This window comes from Rhinolophus sinicus, linkage group LG07 (assembly GCF_036562045.2).
Source record: "Rhinolophus sinicus isolate RSC01 linkage group LG07, ASM3656204v1, whole genome shotgun sequence".
Classification (NCBI taxonomy): Eukaryota; Metazoa; Chordata; class Mammalia; order Chiroptera; family Rhinolophidae; genus Rhinolophus; species Rhinolophus sinicus.
Genome location: NC_133757.1, coordinates 47,122,590 through 47,148,999, shown reverse-complemented (window position 1 = coordinate 47,148,999; position 26,410 = coordinate 47,122,590). Strand labels below are relative to the sequence as shown.

At 42.9% G+C, this 26,410-nt stretch overlaps 1 protein-coding gene across 1 annotated transcript in view; it reads right to left on the bottom strand.

The window, feature by feature from the left end:
* Nucleotides 1–6,552: 6,552 nt before the first annotated feature.
* Nucleotides 6,553–26,410, bottom strand: part of HKDC1 (hexokinase domain containing 1) — a 43,876-nt gene continuing 24,018 nt past the window's right edge. The window contains exons 10-18 of the mRNA XM_019731708.2: nucleotides 26,038–26,342; nucleotides 24,199–24,344; nucleotides 23,987–24,106; nucleotides 19,609–19,704; nucleotides 19,318–19,417; nucleotides 17,772–17,955; nucleotides 15,742–15,897; nucleotides 11,601–11,834; nucleotides 6,553–7,517 (exon numbers count right to left, since the gene is read on the bottom strand). Of these exons, the coding sequence (XP_019587267.2) occupies nucleotides 7,370–7,517; nucleotides 11,601–11,834; nucleotides 15,742–15,897; nucleotides 17,772–17,955; nucleotides 19,318–19,417; nucleotides 19,609–19,704; nucleotides 23,987–24,106; nucleotides 24,199–24,344; nucleotides 26,038–26,342 (1,489 nt within the window). The 3' untranslated portion in view covers nucleotides 6,553–7,369. The remainder of the gene's footprint in view (nucleotides 7,518–11,600; nucleotides 11,835–15,741; nucleotides 15,898–17,771; nucleotides 17,956–19,317; nucleotides 19,418–19,608; nucleotides 19,705–23,986; nucleotides 24,107–24,198; nucleotides 24,345–26,037; nucleotides 26,343–26,410) is intronic.

Genomic DNA, 26,410 nt, shown 5'->3' with positions numbered 1-26,410 from the left:
CTTAGCTGCCTCAAGAAGGAAGGGTTCTTATCTACTTCAGACTCTACAGTTACTATACACAATTACTAGACAGGTACATAGATACATATTAGATACATATATCACACAAAGTAGTAGAAAAATGTGACTCATAAGCAAGAGAAAAAATAGACGATAGAAATAGTCCTATAGCCCTTCTGGGTATTTATCTAAGGGAAATAAAATCATTAGCTCGAAAAGATACCTACACTTCCCTGTTCACTGGAACATCATTTACAACAGCCAAGATATGGAAACAACCTATGTGTCCATTAAAGAAAATGTGAAGAGGGTAAATGGGGTCAAATATATGGTGATGAAAGGAGAACTGACTCTGGGTGGTGAACACATAATGTGAGATATAGATGATGTACTACTGAATTGTATACCTGAAATCTATGTAACTTTACTAACAATTGTGACCCCAATAAACTTTAATTTTAAAAAATGTGTCATCTACATACAACGGAATATTATTCATAAAAAAGATGGAAATCCTGCCACTTGCAACAACGTGGATGGAACTTGAGGGCATTATGCTAAGCTAAACAAGTCAGACAGAGAAAGACAAACACCGTATGATCTCAATTATATGTGAACTCTAAAAAAAAACAAAACTGAATCTTAGATACAGAGAACAGATTAGTGGTTACCAGAGACGGGGAGGGTAGGGAAGTTTAAAAGCTTAACAAAAGTAATGGAAAAGTCTAATAAAGTGACTGTATATAAGATCAATAATAAAAGTCAATTGCATTTCTTTGCATCAGCAACCAAACAATTAGGAACTAAATTAGGAATAAGTCTATGAAAAAAAATAGTGCAAGACCTATGTAGGAAATTACAAAGCTTTTTGGAAAACATTAGAGAAGACCTAAATCAATGCAGAATCATCCCATGTTAATGGCTGGGAAGAAACAACACCTTAAAGCTGGGGTGTCCAAACTGCGGCCCACGGGCCAACTGCTGCCCGCAATCCATTTTTAATTGGCCTGCAGCAAATTCCAAAAATATATTTAGTTTACTTAAATAAACCAGGTGAGGCAATACATACTTCACCTCGAGTGAGTGGCCTGGCTGTTTGTGTATTTTACCGCATATGGCCCTTGGTAAAAAACATTGAAAAAAGTTTGGACACCCCTGCCTTAAAGAGACCATTCTCCCCAAATTGATCTATAGATGCAATGCAACATCAGTGCAATTACCAATAGAGATTTATTTTTGTTTTTGTTTTTTGTGGAATTTAATCATTTATGCCAGTATGTCATCAGTAGAAAAAGCAGGGACTATTTTTAAAAAAAACAGAGCTTGCAAAACTATCTGTATGGGGAAAAAATGAAATTTATTTCTAATCACACCACAGATAAAAATATCATCTCCACTTAGACTGAGAACTAAATGTCAAAAACAAAACTAAAATGTTTTAGAAGACAAAACTGTTAAAATCTTTCTGACTTTGAGGGGAAGGAAAGATTGGTTAAACAAGACACAAAAATGCTTACTTTTTAAAGAAGGTTGAAAATCTTGATAATATTACATTAAGAACTGTGTTAATCAAAACCTAAAAGAAAATAAAAAGACAAAGTAAATGAGAAGATATTGGATGTGCCTAAAATCAACAAAGGACTAGATCCATAATATATAAGGAACTCCTAAAATCAATAAAAAAGAAACAAAGAGCACACTTAAAAATAGACTAAAGCCATAATTAAGCATTTCACAGAAGAAGGAAAACATTTGGTCAGTAAACATATGATAAGATGTTGAATCTCAGAAAAATACAAATTAAAACCACAATTATAAATCACTACCCACCTATTAGATTGTCTAAAATTAAAATGACCGACCAATCCAAGTGTTGACAAAGATGTGGAGAAACTCGAACTCTCATATACTGCTAATGGGACTATAAAATGGTTTAACTCTTTTGGAAAATAGTTTTGTCTAAAAATTTAACCAAATGACCTAGCTATTTCACTCCTAGGCATTTACCCAGGATAAATGAAAGCATATGTCCATAGAAAGACTTGTATAGAACATTCATAGGTGCTTTATTTGTCATAACCCAAAACAGGAAACAGCCCAAATACTCATGAATAGGTGAATGGATAAACAAACTGTGGTATATTCACACATTGGAATACTCAGCAATAAAAAAATGAACTTGCAATGACATGTGTCACAGAATAAATACACTGAGTGAAAGAAGCCAGATCAAAAATTTTTGATGGTGATGGATCTGTTCTTTATCTTGATTGTGATGACGATGTCATCAAAACGTATCAAGTAATGGGGTCGGCCCAGTGGCTCAGGCGGTTGGAGCTCCGTGCTCCTAATGTCGAAGGCTGCAGGTTCGATTCCCACATGGGCCAGTGGGCTCTCACCCACAAGGATGCCAGTTTGATTCCTCAGCTTCCACAAGGGATGGTGGGCAGTGCCCCCTGCAACTAAGATTGAACACGGCACCTTGAGCTGAGCTGCCTCCCGGATGGCTCAGTTGGTTGGAGTGCGGGCTCTCAACCAAAAGGTTGCCAGTTCGAATCTTCGAGTCCCGCAAGGGATGGTGGGAAGCACCCCCTGCAACTAGCAATGGCAACTGGACCTGGAGCTGAGCTGTGCCCTCCACAACTAAGATTGAAAGGACAACAACTTGACTTGGAAAAAAGTCCTGGAAGTACACACTGTTTCCCAATAAATTCCTGTTCCCCTTCCCCCACAAAAAAAAATCTTTAAAAAAAAAAGTTTAAAAAAAATGTATCAAGTAAATTATATAGAAACAGAAAGCAAATCTATAGTTACCTGAGTATGGAGGAGGAAGTAAGAGGTGGGAAAGAGAGATTGCAAAGGGTCACAAGGAAATTTTTGATGGTGATAGATATGTTCTTTACCTTGATTGTGATGATGATGTCATCAAGACGTATCAAATTATAAACTTTAAATATGTACAGTTTACTATAGGTCAGGGAATCATGTTTGCTGTTTCTTGATTCTAAGAGAACAGAATAATTCCTTTTAGAGAGAAAAATCCCTTTTTTTTTAAGTCAAAATACCTCAATGGTTCTTTTTGGTTGGGAAAGGCAAGGGCCCTTGGGCTGGCCTAGGGGTGTGTTGATACCACAGGAGAGTCACTTGCTCTGTAACACAAAGCAAGAGGAACTTTTTATTTTATGGAAGTTGTCCAGAATTCAGAGAAGAGGCGAATATGAGAAAGAAGTCTCCAGAGAAAATGGAAGAACTCATACAAGGTGGTAGCCAGCAGAGCCTATGGAGAAAGATGACCAGTGAGAAATTCTCTGGGGTGGGGATAGTCATGGAAATTTGTTATCTGATATTCATGTTTAAATTGTTTCTTATTCTGTGAAGTAGTCTCCCTCCACAATCCTCAAACCTTTAGTTAAGTCTGTTCCAGACATTGGACTTGAGTTAATGGTGTTTTAGGGAATCAAAGAGGAAGGAACAGTTCCATACATCAGCCAAAACAGAGAGAGAGGCGGCAGCTGCAGGAATTTTGAGAGCAGTTGAGATGAGTGAGAAGAGAGCTGGAGCAAGAATTAGAGGAACTGGAGGATATAAGCATTCCCTTCAGGAATTGTTGAAATATTATGGTGGGAGATAGGCCAAGCTGTCGTGTGTGGGATGGAGCAGTGAGCCTTTTTATTTGAGAATTAAACTTGGGAACATCCAGTTACTCTTTGAACATACTTTGGGAAAAGCCACTCTCGTCCATGCTAGCTACCACAAAGGGGACTCAAGAGAAACTGAGACTCACATATAGCCTATGATGGGAATGACACCCCCTGGAATCGCCCCTTGTGGTATTAGTGCACCCCTGCTCTTCAGGCCAATGCCTGAAACCACTGTCAATGACCTACCTTTCTTCCCATCTCTCTTTCCTTCTCATATTAAAAACAAAACAAAAAACCCACGAAGATTTTCACTTTCTCCCCTCTTCTCTTCCTGGCTGGACCAGAAAAGAATTCAACTCTTCTCCTCTAACTGCCCTCCTAGTTCACCCCAAATATGAGCTACTAAATCCCTACTTAGTCAACTTCTCCCAAGTCCCTTCCTTCCTCTAAGAAAATCCGATTCACCAGGAATTTCAACTGAAACAGCAAGAAAGGGAATATCAAGACAGTGGGGGTGGAGGGAAGCGGGTGTGAGAAACTCGTCTCCCCCAGTTGTCATTAGCCATCCACATGTCTGGGCAACACCACAAGTCATGTTGATGCTCAGGTTGCTCACACCAATAATAGGATGGGCCCCTAACCACAGCAACAACCGTACACGACTACCTTACACATGTACAAGTGGCTCCCAGCTTATCCACTTGCTACATATGTAGCTTGTGCAGTTCACACCAACTTGTTAGGCTGTTATATTATTCTCCTTTCTCTCAGGAGGAAATCAAAGCTCGGGAAGCATGCCCAACTCTTCAAACCACTGTCTCTCCACCATCTAAGATGCTATCTCTGAATAAGTGCCAGGTCCATGCGCACATTTCAGTCAGCAATTATTAACCTGGGCCACCTTGGTTAAGCCCTCCAGAGTCTATAAACTTTTCTGTGAAAAAGTTACTTCACTTTCAATCACCTCTACTTGAAATTTGGCATTTCCTTCTATTATGAATGTGGGCAACAATAGTGCCAGCAGCAACTGTGACTTTCTGGGAGGAATCACGGACACTTTCACACCTGCGCTGTTGTTGTGAATGTCTCAAAACACTGTTTATATCACCAGGACTTCAAAATGATGGTTATTATTTGGTTCCTGCTGACTCTTGGTACAGAATGCATTAACAAATGAGCACATATATTACTGTATCACCTTTTTATTATTCTAATAACTGTAATTCAATACCGTTGGCTTCCTTGGTAACCCTAGGCATTTTACTTATGCATTTTAAAACATTATTCTGTGAGAAGGATTGCCAAAGGGGTTTATGGTGCATCCTTCCAATCTAAAGGATGCAGGACATGGTTAGAAACTGTATGTTCATCTTGTTTCTGTTTACCATAGTGTATTGCAGATACTTACATGTCTTTCCTTCCTTGCTAGCCTCTGAGTTCTTACAAAGCAAGAATGGTGTCTTATATTTCTTTGGGTCCTCAGTGCCTAGAACAGAACTTAGCATTCATTGAACCATCATTTATAGAGTACCGTGTGTAAGTCTCAAGTCCCATTGGGTAAGGCTCTAGAATGGAGAGATTCAAAAGAGAGCAATAATTCATTCCCTTGTTGGTTTGAGGATTCAATCATTCAATTATAGAACTGTCCAATAGCTACTCAATGCCAGCCACTGTGGTAGGATCTGCAAACAGCAACAAAAATGAGTCTTTCTTCTCAAGGGCACCCATTTAGCTGATGGGAAGACGAGAAAACAAGATTTCTGAAGACAGACAAATGGGAAGGAGGTCACTTGTTCTGTAGAGTTAGGGTAATGGGGAAAATGTAGTTCTAAAATCTATGCTCATTAGCTCTCTCTAGCCAGAAAGTTACAGGGAGAAAGTAACCATAGGACTGGATGTAGATGAAGATGCTCTTCCCAAGAGAAAACGTCTGTGGGGCCCGTTCATGGGGAATGTTTACCTTTGTGGTTGCTGAGCCTGCTTAGCAAACTGAGAAATTAGTTCTCCATCATCCCAGGTGTTTCAGGGACTGACCTGTCCAAAGACAGCAAGATGGATGTCTGCCCTCTCTGCAGTTCCGTCGTGGTTCAAGGCTTCTATGATGCTATCATTCGTCAGAATGTACAAGGTTGCCTGGATACCTGGGGGCTTCTTTCTCTTGTAAGAGACCAAAACTGGAAGGCAAGTTGGCTGGGCGACGTCCTCATCCTGCCAAACGTGCTGAGAGACCAGGTTGTGGGAGAACATGGCGGCGCCGTTACCTGAATCTCTGGGCCAGAGAGACCATCTCTCCAGACGGATGGCAAAGGGAGAGATCCCAGCAGAACCAAGGGAAAGAGGGACTAGGAGCTGGAGGAGTCTTACCAAGGAATGAGAAAACTGGGGACAGATAACAAGGGCAACATGGTTTGGGAGTCACTAAGACAAAATCTGATCAGGTAAAACATTTGGCCAAAGAGACATAACCTCAAAATTCAAAAAAGCTAAATTTAATGAAGTCATACAACCTCTCTCCAAAGAGGTATAATCTTAAAATACAACACAGTTCATTTTGGTAAATCTAGGAACTGCCCACAGCAGTATTTCCATACATGTTTACTAAATGTATGAAGAAGAAATTTCCCAGAGAACCTCAACTCCCTCATCCATCCCCAGCCCTGGCAGGCTTCTCACCCTTATAGATTGTAAGATCATGTAATAGAGTCACCGGGAGTATTCATTCAAATAAAATTTGGATAATCTGTTAAAGATATTATAGAAGATATGCCATATATTTCCCTCTGTTGGTAGGAAGTCTGGACTGGAGGCATGCTCTCAGCAACTTCTGACTCTCTGTGCCCCTTAGTCCACGGCAGAGCCTGAAGTTACCAAGCGAGCCTCCCAGATGAAATATTAATACTTCATGCAAAGATTCTTGGGAAATCAAATATTTTTTATTCATTTACTGGATTTCATATAACCAACAGCTCTTCAAACAACAATCAACAGCAGCGACGCAAACCACATGTAAAATGAAAAACAGTTGTCCCAAACAGTGACACACATATTGAGACACAGAACAGGTGCCCCAAACAGTGACACACATATTGAGACACAGAACCCTCCAGGGTGCTGACTTAACTTCCTTTGAGAGTGAAGAGCTTCCTGCAAGCCTCCCTGGCAATCAATCTTTCTCATCCTGGGGCTGAATACTCCAAAGTCTTTGTTCTCGCTTCACATTTGAAGCCAACATGACAAGTTAAGGACAAGTTAGATTAAGTCTCCGGTTTATTGCAGGAGTCCCTAGCCCCTTGAGTGTGCAGCCCCAAGTAGAGGACCCAACCTACTATAGTGATGGCTGAAGCATACCAGTGGGAGCTCAGCCAGCCAGACCCCATGGGCAGACCGCACGTCCATTGCCAAGGCCAGTGATCACAAGACCCAAAGCCATAGAGAACTGACAGGTCAGCCTCAGCTGAAGGTTTTGCTGGAAGAGGATCTCTCAAGCCACACGCAAGCTTTGATTTTACAAGCTGGCCCACTTTGAGCCCAACTATGCCACACAGAGATATCATTTACTGCCCTTGAAAACCAGTAACAAACTGCTAATACCCAAGAACCTTGGGTTCTCTTTCGGCCGTCTAGAAGGTAGTCAGCAGAATCTTGCCTGTTGGTCCCTGACCACCTTCTCTGCCAGAGGAAAGGCTGGTCGGTATCCAAGGCTCCTCGGGCCTGACCCTGACGGGCTCCTAGTTCTCCTTCTGTGCCTGCTGTAACCTCTTGGCCACAGCAGTGATCAGAGCGGCTCCCTTTCCACTCCCATCTTCTGACAGCATGAACGTCACGTCACAGCGAGGGGCTAATTCTTTCACAGTTTCCTGCAATATCCAAGAAAAGCTATGAAAAAGAGAAAAAAAAACCATCATCAGCACTTGTATATAGAATCAGCATATTATAAATGATTCCAATCTAGTTTGTTCCTTCCTGCTTGTTTCTCGAGGCTCTAGAACAGCTTATACAGCTTCTTCAATAGCTGCTTTAACGTTGCCTTTTATTGAAAGACTACTCATGCCAGAGACTATTCTAGGTGTTTTACATACAAACATCAAAGTGTGACAACAATAATTTGAAAATAATTGTTACTATCTTCACGACATAAATGAGTTGATGTTCAAAAACTAAGAATTTGTCCAAATTTGTACAACTAGTAAGCTTATTAGGATTTGAACCAGGCCTGTCTTTTTCCAAAGCCCACCTTTTTTTGGTTCAAATTTTCCCCAAAGTTTTATTTCAAACTTACAGAAAAGTTGAAAGCATAGTTCATTGAACACCTGTACATCTTCTGCCTAGACTCAACAAAGTTGAAATTTGGCCTTATTTTCTTTATCCATCTATCCATCCATTAATTTCCCCCAAAGCACACAGTCTTAATCACAATGATACTTGGCCTCTCTCAAATCCTTTGCGATAGTAAATCCATTACCATTGACATCCTGGGAATCAGTTACCAGGCTAGTCTGTGGGATCAAAGTGTGTTTATCAGAGGCCTGGGCATCTAGGCTTCGGGTCCTGGGATCCTGGGTTACTATAAGGGTACAGATGGTGGTCATCTCTGAGGGCCATCATGGCAGAGCAGGTTCTGAACCCAACTCTAACACACAACCAGTGGGTAACTCTTGCCAACCACTGAAGCTCCTTGGGGCTCTGCTGGTTAAGGTGGAGGAGAATGTTTGAAGTCTTATTGAAAGCACAGTAAGGATGTTAGCCCCAAACTTCCTGGGAGAAAGGAGAAAATAGCTTGGCAGTCACTGCTCAATCATGTCTTTTTTAAATGTATAATTTAGTGCAGTTTAGTGTATTCACAAAGTCGTGCAACCATCACCACTATCTAATCCCACAACATTTTTGTCATCCTTAAAAGAAACCTCATACCCATAATAGTCACTTCCTATTCACGGCACCCCCCCCCCAAGAAGCCCCCAACAACCACTAATCTACCTTCTATCTCTATACACTTGCCTATTCTGGAAACTTAATATAATGGAATCCTATATGTGGCCTTTTGTGTCTGGCTTCTTTTACTTAACATGATGGTTTTCAAGGTTCGTCAAAGTTGTAGCATGTGTCAGTACTTTATTCCTTTTTATGAGTAATATCCCATTGTTCGGATAGTCCACATTTTGTTTACCCATCCATCAGCTGATGGACACTTGGGTTGTTTTCCCTTTTAGCTATTAGGAATAATGCTGCTATGAACATCACCAAAGTTCTTGTGTGAACATGTTTTCGGTTCTCTTACGTACACCTAGGAATGGAATTGCTAGGTCATATGGTAACTCTATGTTTATATTTTTTAGAAACTGCCAAACTGTTTCCCACCAACAATGTATGAGAGTTCCAATTTTGTCACATCCTGATCAACACTTGTTATTGTCACTCGTTTTTATTATCGTCATCCCAGTGGATGTGAAATGGTATCTCATGGTTTTGATTTGCATTTTCCTAGTGACTAATGATATTGAGCATCTTTTCCTGTGCTTACTGGCCACTTGTAGATCTCCTTTGGAGAAATGTCTACTTAAATCCTTGGCCCATTTGTTAATCGGCTTACTTGTCTTTAGTGTTGAGTTGTTTTAAGTGTTCTTTATATATTCTAGATATAAGGCCCTCATCAGATACAGGATTTGCAAATATTTTCTTCCAGTCTGTCTTTTCACTTTGTACGGTGCTTAATTTTTACAGTTCTTAATTTTGATGAGGTCCAATTTATCTATTTTTGTTATTGCTACTTATGCTTTTGATGTCATATTTTAAAACATTACCTAATTCAAAGTCACAAAGATTTCCATCTATGCTTTCTTTTAAGAGTTTTTTAGTTTTCAGCTCTTAAATTCAGGTCTGATCCATTTTGAATTAATTTTTGTACACAGTGTGTGGTAGGAGTCCAATTTCATTTTTTAACACGTGGATATCCAGTTATTGCACCATTGGTTGAAAATAATATTCTTTACCCATTGAATGATGTTGGCATCCTTGTTGAAAATCAATTGGCCATAAGTGTTTGGGCATATTCCTATCTTCTCAATTCTATTCCAACGAGCTGTATGTTTATCTTTAAGTCAGTACCAGACTTGTCTTGATTATTGTCACGTTAGAGTAAGTTTTCAAAAAGAGAAGTGAGTTCTTCAACTTTGTTCTTCTTTGAAGATTGTTTTGACTATTCTGAATTCTTTGCATTTCCATATGAACATTAGGAACAACTTGTTGATTTCTGCAAAGAAATCTGCTGGGATTTTGACAGTGATTATTCTTAGTTGGAAGATCAATTCGGGAAGTATCGCTATCTTACTATTAAGTCTTCTGGCCCATTAACATGCGATGTTTTACCATTCATTTAGGTCTTCTTTAATTTCTTTCAATGATGTTTTGTAGTTTTCAATGTACATGTTTTATACTTATTTTGTTAAATTTATTACTATTTTGTTCCTTTTAACGCTGTTGTAAATAAAATTTTCTTTCTTAATTTTATTTTTGGAATATTCATTGCTAATACATAGAAATGTAATTGGTTTTTGTATATTGATCTTGTATCCTGAAACCCTGATGAATTTATTAGTTTCAATTGGCTTGTGTGTGTGTGTGTGTGTGTGTGTGTGTGTGTGTGTGTATTCCTTAGGATTTTCTATATGCCAAATTATGTCATCTGCAAACAAAGGTAGTTTTACCTTTGCTTTTCCAATATGGATGTCTTATACTTCTTTTACTTGCCTAACTGCCCTGGCTAGATTTACCCTTGAGATCACACATTTTCATTCTGGTTCCTACAAACCTCTCCTTGAATCATGATTTGACTGAGAGACAAAATCACACACCCGTTTGGAGGCGTCATTAGAGGCAGTACAATGCTGAAGAGCAATGGGAGAGTGGGCGTCCTGGTCTTATTTCTGATCTTAACAGAAAAGCATCCAGTTTTTCACCAGTAAATATGATGTCAGCTGTGGGTTTTTCATAGATACTCTTTACCAGGTTGAGGAAGTTCCCTTATTCCTAGCTCGCTGAGTACTTTTACTTTGAAGGTGTTAGATTTTATCAACTGCTTTGTCTGCACCTATTGAAATGATCCTGTGGTTTTGTTCCTTGGTCAAGTCTTGGTTCAGTGGAAAGGCTTGTAGGAACCACAACAAAAATATGTGACCCCGAGGGGAAAACCAAGAGAAGATACCAGTCATTTTGGACAATTAGCATCATAGGATGGGCTAAGGATCAAGGATTACAATAATAAGTTCATGTATACATTTCAACATGATTGGAAATTTGTATAAGCTTGTTAATACTTTTCCGGTTCACCTAAACAAAATGTAAAACATTAAGTAAAAATAATAGCTTTCATCATTGAAGTTTTTGTGATGTGCCACGCACACTACACACACTATTTAACTGAATCCCCACAACCATCTATGAGGCAGGCATGACTTTTGTCCTCACTTCACAGAGAAAGAACTGAGGCTCAAAGACAGTAAGAAACTGGCCCTAGGCCTGCCAGCTTCTAGGTGGTAGAGCCAGAATTCAAGCTCACATTGCCTGTGAGGGCTCGTAATCTTTCTGTCCACTTCTTCTGAGCTAAGAAAAGTACAACTAGCTCCCACTTGTCAATGCTCTCTGTCATACACCATATTCAGTTCTCAGTAGTCCCCTGTGAGTTTGGGAGGGGATTTGTTAAAAACTGTATTTACTGAGCACTGTGTGAAGCCCTTTCTAGGTATTAACCCACGAAATCCTCAGGCAGCTCTATGAGGTAGAGGTCATTACTGCCTGCATTTTACAGATGAGGAAGCTGGGGTCCATCAGCGACGACGGTGCATCCGCCCACGTCATACCACTAGCAAGCACAGCCACCAGGGCTCAACCTTGTCTGTCAGAGTCACGAGAGTCCACGCGTGGCCTCGGCACCCTCCCACCCCGGCCTGCTCGGGCACTCACTGAGGGTGCAGCTTGTACAAGGTTCCGTCCACGCCCACAGTGATCTTCAGGCGCTCCAGCCCCTGGTCTTCCCTCCTTTTCTCCACGATGGCAGCCATGCCAGCGCCACAGAGCTGGGCCGCCCGGCGGGACACAGCTCCACACACCTCCTTCACCACGATGCTGTCCTCACAGGTGCTGTCCAAGCCGAGCTGCTGCAGGATCCCCCTGACCTGCAGGAGGGCCAGCCGATCGCTGCAGGGAAGCACAGCAGGAAGTCAGGACCTGCTTTTTGGGGACCCTGGAACCTGCCCCGCGTGGTTCATAGACCCCATCCCTAGATGTCCTAGCAGGAGGGAGGAGAAAAGGATCCGGACAATAGCTAACCTGGGGGTACAATGCCTTAAAAGTTCTGAGACTTAGGAAGTTCTGCCATGCCAGAAAGTCATATCATCTTTAAAAAATAAAGTATAAGCACCTCTTGGGTTCGGCATGTTCCAATCTATTAGCTCACTAGGAGCTATTCTTAGATTCAGCCACCAACACACCAGGTACCCATTTTTCAGAAGAGGAATCTGAGGTTCAGAGTGCTAGAGAATAGAGAGGGATTCAAACACACACCTTCTCACACCACATCTAGGCTCCCCCGCGGAACACACCCACTTCCAGTACTCTGGCCCCATTCAGTTGGAGGCCAACTTTCCTTCCTTTTGACTTTTCCTGATCCTGTGCTTTCTCTTCCCAACTAGACTACATTCTCTTTGAAGGTAAGATTGTATTCTCAATAGCACAGCACAACGCTGTGTACATTCAGTGGGCAAATGAATAATGTATATACAATGTACAATCAGCATCTTAGTAAACGGGAACCTGCGAGGACCGTAAGTACTGGCAGAGCACCACCCTCCATGGGGACAGGTTAGCCTCGAGTCTAGACCCTGCTTATCTCACAGTGAACTTACAGAGCTCCCAAGCTAAACAACATGAAGTTATAGCCTTGACCGTCTCAGGTAACACTTAAGGAAGGAGAGTGTTATAAAGAGAGAACAACTGAGAAACAACCTGTGTGGTCAGATAGCGGATTCAATGGGTCAGTGGGGGTGTAGCCAGACAGTAGAACCCTTTTGTAGACTTTAACGATGAGTTTGCATGAGAATATTGAATGCTATGGACAATGTTTCTGATGCATTGAGTGAAAAAATAAATAATAAAATACTATGGTCTTGGTTTGTTTTGGTTTTTTAATAATGTTTGTCCTTGTACAGAAAAAGAGAGCAGAAGGAACTCTGTTCAGATGCTGGTAAGATTACCAGTAATTCTTAGTTTCTTCGTTACTCATTTCTTATGAATGACTAATATTTGTATAGGAAGAATAAAAGTGGGATTTTTTTTTTTTAGGATATATAAAAATAAAACCTGAAATTCCTTTCACGGTCTAGCCCTTCACAGGTTACCTAGTTCTTTCATGTATGTTCCCTTACTCGATGCTCAGGGCAATCCTTGGGGTTAAGCAGCAGAGCAATTATTTATCTTATAAAGAAGAAACTTGGGGTCCAGAGAGGTGAAGTTACTTGCCTCAGGTCACACAGCACAAAAAAGTGAAGTGGTAGAGACAGATCTTAAGCTAAGGCTCTGAGATTGTAAATCCAGGGTTCTTCCCCTGAGAATCACTGTCTCATCCATACAACATGCTTTGAAATGCCCCACAGTCAGCATAGCACCTACCATTTTCCCATTGGCACTAGATGGGTTTGATTTTCTCTTAATTCCATTAGGGGTTTTTGTTTTTGTTTTTAATGCCTGTAGAAATCAAAGCATCCAAAGCAGACACATTTTGTGTGTCAGAAGCAAATATTTCTGGAGGCAGATAGCTCCTTTCAACATGCTTTGTCCAGGAACAACTTTCTTTGTATTCAGGCAAAAAGAAAACAAAAGCAAGGCAAAGATAAATCAATTTGCTTATCTCTTGCACATAAGGGAGACTTTATTTCCTCCCACAGCAGGAAAAGACCCCTCTGGTCACCAAAGGTGACAACTTTTAACTTGCACTTTTGGATATGATGGGTTGAAGACCAGACCAAAAAAAGGATGCCGACCATTTGCTAATCAGCACTTCAAAAACACAAAATTGCTGCTGCTGCTACTGATTCCACCATCTCCTCCTTAGACAGCAAGAATTTCTCTGCAATAGTCTATCTGATTTCCCTCATTAACACGTTGCATACGGCGGGGTTTAAATCCCTCGTGAAGATTCTCGTGATCCGTACGCAACGTGTTAAGTACACTGTTTTCATTTATAAACAGTTTTCTTTTTTTCCCACTGATTTTTGGCTTGCAGGCACCTGGCCATAAAGACCAGGAGAATTAAATGAATGAATGCAAATTGAGAGAAATTCCAAAACAAAGCCTCTAATAACATCTGGTGCTGGTACGAAAAGCAGTGAAACTGACATTTGTACATTTCTGGTAGTGATGGAAACTGGAACTAGCTTTTTAAAAAAGAGTGTCCATAGGGAAATGCTTCTACTCCTAAGGAAATAATTCATGAGCTACAAATGACTATATGTACAAAAAGCATAGTTATGGTGTTACTCAGAAGTGCATAAATCCATACATTACAAGCTAGACATTTTATACTAAAGGGAGAGTTTAGTCAATTATAGCACAGAAACAATGTCATGGTGATGGAAGGAGAACTGATTCTGGGTGGTGAACACACAATGTGAGATATAGATGATGTATTACAGAATTGTATACTTGAAACCTATGTAACTTTACTAACCATTGTCACCTCAATAAACTTTAATCAAAAAAAGAAATAAAAGAAACAATTTTACATAATGCAGCCATTTAAAATTATAATTACACCAAAGGGTTGATATGGGAAAATTTCTCTTTCTAGAAGTATCCCAGTTAATAAATGCAGAAGGAGTTGACAGCATTAAATTATCGTCATTTTACAATTTCTAGTGAAATCATAGATCTAGGTAATGAGCGTCAATGACGCTAATATCATAAAAGAGAGACCGACAACTCAGTGTCACCTATGAAATACTGTTGTCCAAAATTCAACACCGAATCTAACATCTGGGTCTAACTATGAGTTTGCAGGAAATAAAAGGGACAGAAGAAAATGCTGGCTGCTGCAATCAGCAAAATCTAGAATATAGGAACCTCATAGGATAAAAGAATATAGTTTCTTCATCAATCACATTACAAGGGGAAACAAGAAAGGGAGGGGAATTCTATTAATTAAAAGAGATTTAACAAACATACCAAGCAAATGCAATGCATGGACCTTGTCTGGATACAGATGCAATCAACTGAACTGTAAAAACCATTATTTTTAGGCAATTTGGGAGGTGGGAACACTGAGAGGGTGTTTATGACATGAAGGTTTATCATATGCTATTTCACGCGTTGGTGATGGTATGGTGGTTACGTTTTTCTTACAGAACTCATATTTTAGAAATATGTTTTGAAATATTTATAGATGAATTAATAGAAAATGTGGAACTTGTTTCAAATTAATCCAGCTTGGGGGTGGGGAAAGCAGGAGTACACAGATGAACCCACTTTGTCCATGAGTTGATCATGTTGAAGATGGTAATGGACACGTTAGGTTCATTTTACTATTCCTTCTACTTTCGTATATGTTTAGAACTTCATAATAACAAATCAAGAACCAGAATCGTCAATGAAAACTTCCATGAACAAACACTGAATAAACAATATACAGAATGGTATGTGTAAATATGATTGCAATCACAAAAATGTTTCAAACATTCAAGAACATGAAAGGGAATATAATATGCAAAATGAAAACAGCTGTATTTAGTAGTGAGCATAGGGGTGATTTTTTAAAAAGACTTTTATATGATGGACACATTTTCTTTTCAAGAACAAGAGGATCATTCTCTAGGCTAAGCTAACTCTTGTGTAACAGTTTAGGAACCTTGAGACTCAGACTGGCTGCTGGTCCCTCAGCTGTGTGCACACCCCCGAGCTGTGGTCCTGATGCAGCTGGAGAGAGGCGGCCGCCCCGGGAGGCAATCCCCTGCTTGGTCTCAGCCTCACTGTTTGTATTTTTAAATCTCAAACCGACCCAACCCTCATATGAGAGCAGCACCCCCAAAACAAGGTGAACCTGATCACACATCACCTTTCAATCTGGGACAGGAACTTGGTTTCAAAGATGCCCCTGGTCCGGAGACGTTCTGAAATCTGCCCGCGGAAGAGGAGACCCTGCTTGGTCAGGTCAATCAGAATCTGCCGCACGATCTCCCCCAGGTACATCCCACTGGTCATTTTCTCATATCTGTTTGTGGAAGAGGGATAGGCTGGTGAGAGGAGGAAACTCAGTGCTGGTGAGTGATTCCCAAAAATCAGTGCTGGTGAATGGTTCACAGGTTGGGGTGTGGAAGGCACGCCTTGTTCGGAATGTTTCAGAATGTGCTGCAGGGCAAGAGAAATGCAATGCCTAACACAGCATGATGTGGAAAAGCCAGGCTTTGGAGCCTTTTGACCAGGAGCCAGGTCCCAGCTCTGCCACATATTAATTGTATGACCTGAGCAAGTACTGAGTCATCATCCACGAAACAGGGAGCAGAACACTGACCCCGCAGGACTATTGGGCGGCAAGCATCTGGTGCACAGCAGGGACTAAGCAAAAGTTAGTCCCTCTCCTGGACCCAAAGCCAACTGGCTTTGTGTTACACATCTGTTCTACTGAAGATTCTTGCTGCTTTATATTGGAAGAAATCTGTTCCACTAGAGATTCTGCTCCATGAGATAACACACTTAAATGTTAGCTGCCTTTTCCCTTTCTACCAGGCGGGGAGCACACGGCAGGAGCAGGAGAGGAGAACCAGCAGACAGACAGGTGTGTGTGCCGGTGTTAAGCACAGCGATGCAGAGCTGGAGGTCACTGCCTGCAGCGTCAAACGGAAATCGGAGACTTCAGGGCTGGACTTGTGTTCCCTTCAATGCTCATGTGAAACCACGGAAGCAACATGAAACAGACAAATTATGGCAGCAAATTCAAACGTGCTGCCCCCTTAAACTCTCACTCCAAAATTGTGAGCCTCCAGTGGATTCAGAGATACAACGACGTCAGGAGGAACTCACTCATTGAAAAGAGCCATGACACTCAGACGCCCAATCGTGGGATTCAGAGGTAAGTTCCCTTCTTTTTGGAGCAATCCCTGCTTCAGCGGGACTTACCACAGCTCACCTGCCTTCCAGCTACAAAGACTGGTGCCAAAGGGAGACGAGGAACCACCAGGGCCAGACTCGCCCTGTCCAAGTCTCTTCCTATATAGTGGTACCTTTCCTATCTGCTCAGCTTCTCCACTTGGCTGTCACTCATCACAGTAAATCTGTATTTCCACCTTATTTTATGTATTAAGACACTGAGTCTAGTTGTGACAAAGACAATACGGCCTGATCGTAAAACATGTACCCTCTCGTCCGTTAGAGAAAGTTTGCCAACCCTGTTCTAATGGACAGGCTGGGGTTAACTACCAGTCCCCAGTGAGAGAGTTCAGTCCCCATCTACTCTCTCTCCTACTCAAGAAGGTATACAAGAATGCAAGTGAAAATGGACTCTTTTTATTTTTTATTTTTTAAAGAACCATTCCTTATTTTCAGTATTTTCAGTGTGGTTGGCAATTGGAATACACCTCACAAGTGACTGCGACCCATGTTGGGACACAATATCATGGCTGAGAACCAGGATTCCCATCTTTCACCAGCAGCCACTTCCAACCCCAGAACAACAGAGGTCACCAACCTGGCAGCCACTTCTTGAAAGGCTGAGAACGTTGACCCCTAAACTGGACCTACTAGCAGCCATCCTGAGAGGGCCCACGGAGTCACTATGTCCCTGCTCTGTGACACCCAGCCCACAGTGAATGGACTTTCCAACAGCCTCTGCCTCACTTCCAAAGCCACCACTAGCCCTTATGGTATCTTATGGTAATTAGAAAAAGGCACCCCTTCTTTTCACTTATTAGAAAATTGTCATAATATTTTGCTTTCATTCAAATAAGGGAGTTCACTGACATCTGACAGAGTTGTAATAAACATATAAAGCTATAGTGTCTATGATGTGTAAATGACACCACCCCCCCTTAGGTCCGGTAAAGTCCTATACTGCACAGCCTGCACAAGTGGACACATCCGCCTTCTCACCTCTGTTTGCCAGGATTCAAGGACCCCTCATCCACCTCCTTGTCATACTGGGTCTGGATGTCATCTATGCAGCCATTATCTCCAAATCCTCCCCACTCGGTGTTAATGCACATCTTCCCTTGGTCCCCTTCCACCAGCTCTATGTTCCTTAGCTCCTCCATGTAGCACATGTTGCTGCCGGTTCCTAGAAGGAATCATGAAGAGACTTTAGTCTTCCAGAGACACCACAGGCCTTAAAGAGCAGCAGGGCGCAGTGGGTAGGAATTTAGGCTCAGAGTCAGATACAACTGGGTGTGGATTCCAGCGTTACACTCATTGCTGAGTGACATTAGACAAGTATGTCATCTGTCAGAGGTCCAGTTTCTTCATCTGCCTCGTAGATTTGTTATAAAGAAAAAAAGAAGGCGATGATGTCCATAAGTTTCCTCCACAGAGTAAGTATTCAGTAAATGGCACCTGTGATACCATATCATCATCGTCACTGCCGTCGTTGTCGTCACTGTCATTGTTGAGCGACAGGCACACAGTGAGCTTCCAAGCAGTCACAGAGTTAGCAATCAGAGCTGGAAGCGACCGTGAGGAATCATCTTGGATAAGCAAACGCTTGGCCTCTATAAGCCATCCTTTTCTCCTCTGTCCATGACCTGGCCTCAGAATTATTCCCAACACAACAGTCCAGGCAACTATTATATTCAATTAAACAAGTCTCACCTCTTTGCTCTCCTAGATCTAGCCCAACCCCTCCTACAGATGAGGGAACTCAAGTCCAGACAGAATAAGTAACCTGCCCGAGGTCACAAAGTGGGTAAGAGTTAGAGTGACATGAAGCCTCTTACGTGGCATTGAACACAACTCAGTATGTTCCCATCTTCTTGGTCCACCTGCTATTCACCTCCAGGAACCCCAAACAACTGGAACAACTTTCTCAGATTCTGTCATTACTTAACCTGTGCCTGTCACTTGGAATGCCCTTCATCCTTCTCTACCTGTTCAACTCCTACCTGTCCCCTCACTTCTTAGAGACCATCCCGCTAGAATCCACCCTGGCCCTTAGTCACTGTCATACTTCTCCCAAAACCCCGAAGAGGCCTATCTTGCCTCAGGCCACTCCCTTCTCCTGTCCTAGGTTTCCTTCCAACTCTTCCCCATCCTGTGCACCCTGATAGCCAGAAAAGGCCAGAGAACAGAGGAGGTATATGTTGGAGCCAGCATGAAAATCCAGCTCCCTCAGCCCCAGGCCACCATGATCCAACTGAAGTCTCTTTCTTCCTAGAATAATCTGCTCCAAGGCCCTAATCTGAAAATCCCCTCTTCCTATGTCACTCTCCTTCTTCAACAAAAAGGACCATTTTGGCTTGGGACCCTTCATGGAGAAAGATATTAAGTAAAGACTTAGAAATTAGGGGACCTGGAATCCCAATCTTCACTTCATTTCTGCCTTGGACAAAGCCGGCTTCAGAGCCTCAGAATGGAACGATGCCCCCCTCCCCTCACTATGTTACAAAGGAACCTCCAAAGGATCAGAGGTGCATGCCTGCCCACTTACCTGCAATCAGGCCAATCTCACAGTTAGGATCTTCATGAGCACAGGTCATCATGGTCCCCACGGTGTCATTCACAACTGCAACGATGTCCAGGTCAAACTCCTACAAAGGAAACGGTTCTACTGTAAGTAGAATGGTCAAACCAAACAGGCTCAGGGAGGGCAAATCAGCCCAAGGTGTGTATGGGGGCTGGGGGCAGAGGTCAGGGTCACAGGGCTGGGCATAGGATGGCCAAGCAGAGGGCCTGGGGGAAAGGGGCAAGGTCAGGCATGAGCCTCAACCCCACAGCCTACGTTTCTCCTCTTGATGGCTTCCCTGAGCATGTCCACCACGTCTTCCCCTTCACAGTCAGTGGCCTTAAAGCCTTTGGTCCACTCAATGAGCGTTCCCTGAAAGAAAGGAGGGGACGTTATTTTGAGCAATAGTTTGCGGGGGTCACTACACAACCTCAACATATAATAGGTAGTTGACTGCTAGTCAGATGTGTGTGTTTTTGGCTACGTCCATTTCTGCAGCCCTAACCCTGGGCCCAGAGGCATCCCGAAGCATGGTGCTCAGGCAGGGTCTATTGCCAAATGGAATAATTGTCGCAGTTAGTATTTATCAGGGGTCAACTTATGTTCCCTGGCCATGGCTGCACAGAACAAAGGCCTGGATCGTAGTGATCCCACTTCTAATTTAGCCAAGGACAGATTAAGATGTGATTAAAGGTTAAGCTACAAAATGTTTATCAAAGCATTGTTCCACAGTAAAAAACTGGAGGCGTCCTTTCAGTCCAACAAAATGGATCTATCATCTTGTATTATATACATCCACATAGGAAATGTTATACAGCCATAAAAAAATCATGTTGGAAGAGAACGTTGGACGTTAGAGAAAGATGTTCACCATACACTGTTAAGTGAACACACATTAAACAAAAACAGATGGTGAATTATTCTATTATTCTTTTTAAAAATCACACACACACACACGCACACACTTGAATCTGACAAAAGTTCTGAAACAACATATATTCCAAGGGGTTGACAATGGTTCACTCCAGGTACAAGATTATGCGTGTCTATATTTTCTAGTTTTCCTAAAATTAGCCTGTATACGGTTTTTGTTTATAATAGGAGAACTCTGGAATAGGAGAGGTGGCCAGCAGCTCTGATGGTAGAGCCCCCAACCTGTGGCCCGCCTCACCTGAGGCCTTCAGCCCCAGCCCCCGCCTGCTCTCCACTGTCCTCGGGAAGCTGGGTTCCCTTGGTCCTTTCCTGCTGGATATATGTAGGACATTAGAGATTCACTGCCAACTGAAAAATCTCTCTTATTAGTTGTAATTACACAAAACAATATTTTTAATTTGAAAGCCTCTTTTTTATCCCCAAAATCAGTGGTTTCGCACCATTGGTCTCCCCCTCCCTCTAAGCTGTGTCTTCATGATCCCATCAACTTCTGGGAGACAGAGGCCTGGGGGCCCAGTGTCCTGGGTCAGGAGGAGAAGCTGTGTCCTGGCATCTGCTGATCGTTCAGGCCTGGGGACAGTTGCACGTGGCTCCTTCCGCCTCCCCCCCCATGGTGTACAGGTAACCCCTGTATGACACGGCACTTCTATAACACGGTTTGGCTCTAACACAGTTCGAGAATTCGGGGAAACCCTCATACAACACGGCAGCCTAGAACACGGTTTCACTCTAACACGGTTTGAGAATTTAGAGAAATTCCCAAACAACACAGAGCGTAATAAGAGCTTTTAAGAGCAAAAGATATCTCATTTGAAATTTTTCATTCGAGCATGGATGTCACATCAGATTTGACTGCAGAATTTTAAAATTTATTAGAATTTTAGTTCCATTTTGTTTGTGGAATATTAAGTTCAGAATATGAAGGTATCTTGTCAAAAAGAAAACAGCCTCAGTTAATGGTGCTTAGTAAACATTATTTAGTACATATTAATATGCTATACTTTTGGTGAACGTTGCTTTAATAAAGATGTTCTCTTAATTATAAAAATACAATAGTATGTTTCTTAAATTTTTGGAACCTAACCCCCTTTTTTGTACTAGTTCTTTGTTTCATATAACACGGACTCACATAACACGACATTTTTAAGAACCTAACAACCGTGTTATATGGGGGTTACCTGTGTTATTAATGGCAGCAGCAATAGAGGAATGCATTGCCCTTGTAAAAAACTAAAGCGTTCCTAATAATGATAAAGTCCCCTTTAACTATCTCCCCAACCTGAGAGGTAACCTGTATTATCAGTCTGATATGAATGCTCCCGGGCCTTTTTTGTGTTTACATGTATTTTTAAATGAATTCATTCCATGTGTGGACTGCTGCAATTTGTTTCACTCACTCAGTAATGTGTCCTCTAGACCTTTCCAGGTCAGTCAATATGGATCTGACACATTCCTTCATTGAGTAAAATATTCCACAAATATAATTGTACAGAGATTGTAAAAATTCACAAAACATACCTGTAGAATAAGTACTATTGTTATCGCCATTTTTCAAATGAGGAAATCAAGGTACAGAGGGGTCAAATAACTTGCCCAAGGTCGGACAGCCAGGAAGTGGAGAAGCCCAGATTCAAACCGAGCAGTGAGGTCCCAGACTCCTGCATGCTTGTAACTGTTAGACCCTGCTGTCTCCCAACTGGGTAGGAAATATGTGTGAAGCACTTGGAATGCTGTCTGCCACAGAGCAAGCACGATGGCTGTGTGTGTTAAATAAAAACTAAGTGATGAATTCCATGTGATTGATACTCTCTAGTTCACTTATTTAGTCAGTCTCCATTGCCAGACATTTGGGTGATTGCTCATTTTTCATGATTAAAAAGCAGTGCTGCAGTGAACACCCTTGTTCCTTTCTCCTTGGGCACAGGTTTCAGAAATGAAATCTTGAGAAGTAGATCTTCCAGCTCTTAACATTCTGGCATTTTTCATTTTGAGAGGTCAGCCTTATTACCAGATAATTCAGCCTTTTGAGCCCATTTCTCCCCATTCTCTGAACGACTGGAGTGGGGTGGAGAGGCACCTGCTGAAGCGTTTGTTTCCATGGTGTTCTCGGAGCCCTGGAGAGCTCCGGTTCAGTTCTGATTTTGCACCTGCCCATCAGATGAGACCTGCAAGCCTCCATTTCCTCATGTGGAAAATAAAACAGGATAGGAAATAGAGCGTCATGCACACAATAAGGATGAGTATTATTTCTTGATTTGGGGGGGTTTTGATTATATATATGCAGGGTTACTGTGTATTAAAACCAAAATGGTTCACAAACACTGGCATCGAAAGTATGCCTCCTGGGCCCTGGGCCCCACAAGGGCAGAATGCGAGAGCCTGGGCTCTCAGAGCCATGTGCTGGGTTGGAGGCTTCCACCACCACTTATAAGTGTGGCAACTTGGACAACTTACTTAACCTCTCTGTCTCTCCATTTTTCTCAACTGCAAAATGGTGATTAAAAACAGTGTGTATATGTACAATGGAATATTATTCAGCCTTAAAAAGGAAAGAAATTCTGACGCATGCTACAACATGGATGAACCTCGAGGACATTATGCTAAGTGATATAAGCCAGTTACAAAAGGATATAGTATGATTCCACCTATGTGAAGTACCTAGAGTGTTCAAATTCATAGAGACAGAAAGTTGAAAGGTGGTTGTCAGGGGCTGGTGGGGAGGGGGAATTGGGAGTTACCTGTTTAATGAGGACAGAGGTTGTTTGGGAAGATGAAAACATTCAGAAGATGGATAGTGGTTAAGGTTGCACAACAGCCTGAATGTGCTTAATGCCACAGAACTGTACGCTTAAAAATGAAGTGGTAAGTTTTATGTTATGTATATTTTACCACAATAAGAAGTGGTAAAAAGCACAATACAGCAAAACAAAAACAGTGGCTTAGACAAAATCTTAACAAATCTCTGGTACCACTCTTCTCGATATTGTCATTAGCTCTCTCTGGTTGACCTGCTGCACTGACCAGCGTTCTCCCTGGAAATTCAGGAGTGACATGCTTTTATGCCTGGGTTGGTGAAATTCTACCAGAGACAGGGAGCTCCATACTCCATGAGCTGATGAAAGGTGTTTTTATCAAAGCATTCCAAGAAAGGCCTTATCATACATGTTTCTAAATTATTATGAATAATGTATTAAAATTAATATCCTTGATGTTCTTCAGTGTCAACTAAGTAAGTGTCCATGTGATAAATTCCTTCTGAAAGTCTAATATCAAGAAAGAAAGGCATTTCTTCTAACGCACTGGTAAGCTTTCGTTCATCAGACGAGAAAAACCCTGCAAGCCATTGTTTCCTGTTTACACTCAGTGCCCAGAAAGACACAGAATACGACTGCCTAAGTGTTACAAGTGGACTTAACTGGTCGCTACCTCATTCTATCTCTCCATAATGTGACGTGGCCTCTCTTTTAACAGTACTCTTATGCATGTGTCCCTATATTGTATACTATCCTCAATTCTTTTGTGAACTTCAATCCAAAAAATAATAATGAAAATGCAACATAATAAACAGAAAAAATTAAAATGGTTAAAATTCTGCATCATGTTTCCCCAGTGGCCCTGAGCCTAAGGCCCCCAAATGAAATGAACTCAGGTCTCTTGAGATTCTGCTGGTGGAGGAGGGAAGCCCAGCGGGCTGGTGGCAAGTCTGGCGGGGCTGTCTTACCTTGTCGATGCTCGTCTGCCGGCAGGGGAAGGAGAACGTGAAGCCCAAGGGCAGCTGGGCTCCCTTGAGGCCCATGTAGTCCAGGAAGTCAGCGATGCATTGCACGATGTGGTCAAACAGCTGCAGGGAGAGAGTGCTCGTCATATGGGGCTGGCGGTGGCTGGGGGCGGCTGGCTGGCCCCTCGGAGCAGGAACCCCAGCCTGGCCTTTACCTCCTCGCCGGTTCCCTGCATGATCTCCAGGGGAATGGCAAAGATCTTGTTGTACATTCGCACCGACCTCCGCCCGCTTCTGATCTTCACCAGGAGGACACGGAAGTTGGTTCCCCCGAGGTCCAGGGCAAGGAACTTGCCTTTCTCTGTGGTGGAGAAAGTGGGGCTGCATTCCACCCGCACGCACACAGCAGGGAACCATAGGGAGGCACTGGGAGGATGAGGAGGTGCAGAAAGGGAGCAGACCAGAGCCTGCACCCGAGAGGCTCCCAGACCAGCAGAGTGGGGTGGTCACGGAGCACGGCGTGGGAGCCCTGGGCAGGCACCTGGGGCCTGTCTGAGGCCAGCCTGACTTCCTGGTATGTAGTAAAGGCCACACGTGACACTTATGCCCAAGGAGCCTCTGAGGCTGCGTCCGGGCCAGGCTACCCTGACTGCAGTGTACTCTGGGAGGTGATGCTGTTCTGTCTGTACGGCCTAGAGGAATTGTTCATCACTGGCATGAAACGATTCTTCCTGTTCCTGTTCTCCCCTTCCCAGATACCCACACCCACACCTGACTAATAAGAAACCATATCAAGTGCGACCCCAATACCATCCATTGCCTCTCACTTTGCCAACATCGCAGAGCATCACAGTCTGTTCTGGGAAGCCTGTCACCTTGCTCTCTGCCCCACTCACTCTGTTCTAATCGCACTGGTCATTTTGCTATTCTTTGAATCAGTCCCAGCCAGCTCTCTTACCCCTTATCCTGCTCTGTTTTTCTTCATAGCCCCTGTCATTACACAGCATCATACCGTGCTTGTTGATTGTCTGCCAGCCTAACAGAACGTAAACTACACAAGAATAAGGACTTGTGTTTTCCTCACTGCTCTATCACTGTGCCTAGAACACAGCCTGACATATAGTAGCTGCTTAAGGAAAGTTTGAGAAACGAGGCAGGAGGATAAAAGGGACGAAGGAATGAATAATTGAACAGTGCCTTTTCTGCTCTGTTTCCCCCCCCCCCTTGTAAACTCAAGGAAGATCTGGAGAAGATCTTTGTTGTTGAGAGACCCAAAGTACAGCTGTGTGACCTTGACCACGTCATCTAACCTCTCTGAGTTTCCATTGTGACATCCATAAAATGAGAATCATTTTGTCTTTCTGTAACATACAAAATGGTGGTGAGGACAAAATGAAATTAAAGGTTCAAAAGCCAACTACAAGACATAAAGCATTTCACAAAGGTTGTTATTTCTGGGCGAGGTTCACGCGGTTCAAAGAGGTGAAGTAACTTATCTATGAGTTTTTGTTTCTCATTTGTTTGTCTTGTTCTTTTATTGTTTTGGGTTTATAATAAATCATTAATTGCCATGAAGTAACTTATCTAAAGGACTGCCTGCACTGTTGAGTGGCTCTTCTCAGCTGATCACAGCGGACCAGGAAGACGGATCAGGGGTTGTGACAGTCAGGGGCAGAAACTGATGAGAGAGGACAGCAAGAGAGCCAAGCCCCAGGGGAGAAGAGAAGCAGAGAAGTAGGCAGGAGCACAGGCCCGACAACTCCAAGTACCCAGGGGACAGCATCTGGGTCCCGTTTGCCAACAACATGGGGTACACTCCATGTTCTCAACTACACAGACACACACGTACCCTAACTGGGGTATTCTTTCACTGCAATTGCCTTGGATCAACCAAGGCAAATATATTCAGGAGCACCAACCATCTACCCTACTCCCCCTCCCTCCATTACAGACAAGAAGCCAAAGCTCTTAAAACAAAAAGCCTTACTGGATGTAAGGACTTTTGATGGGAGCCCTGGGGGACCGTTCAGAGAAAGAAGCTGCGCAGGGCCCACCTGTGCCGTCCGGCATCCCGCACACATAGGTGGGCAGCATCTTGACCGTGGCCAGTGGGTGGGTGTCCTTCTTCAGCCCGTACTCCAGCTCCGCCCGCATCTTGTCCCGCACACACACGAGCTGCTCCGTGGTCAGCCGGAGCAAAGACAGCACGCTGTCAATCTGCTTCCGCTGGGCCTTCAAGCGGGAGGCCACCGCGGTCACCATGGCGGCCCCCTTGGTGCTGCCACTCTCCGACAGGAGGAAGCGTACGTCACAGTTCGGGACCAGTCTCCTCACCACCTTGTGCAGGCGTTTGGGGTATCTGAAGGCAGGGGTGACGGGAAAATAGGTAACAATCATAAAGGCCTGGGCCCAGCCGGTGGGAGCAGA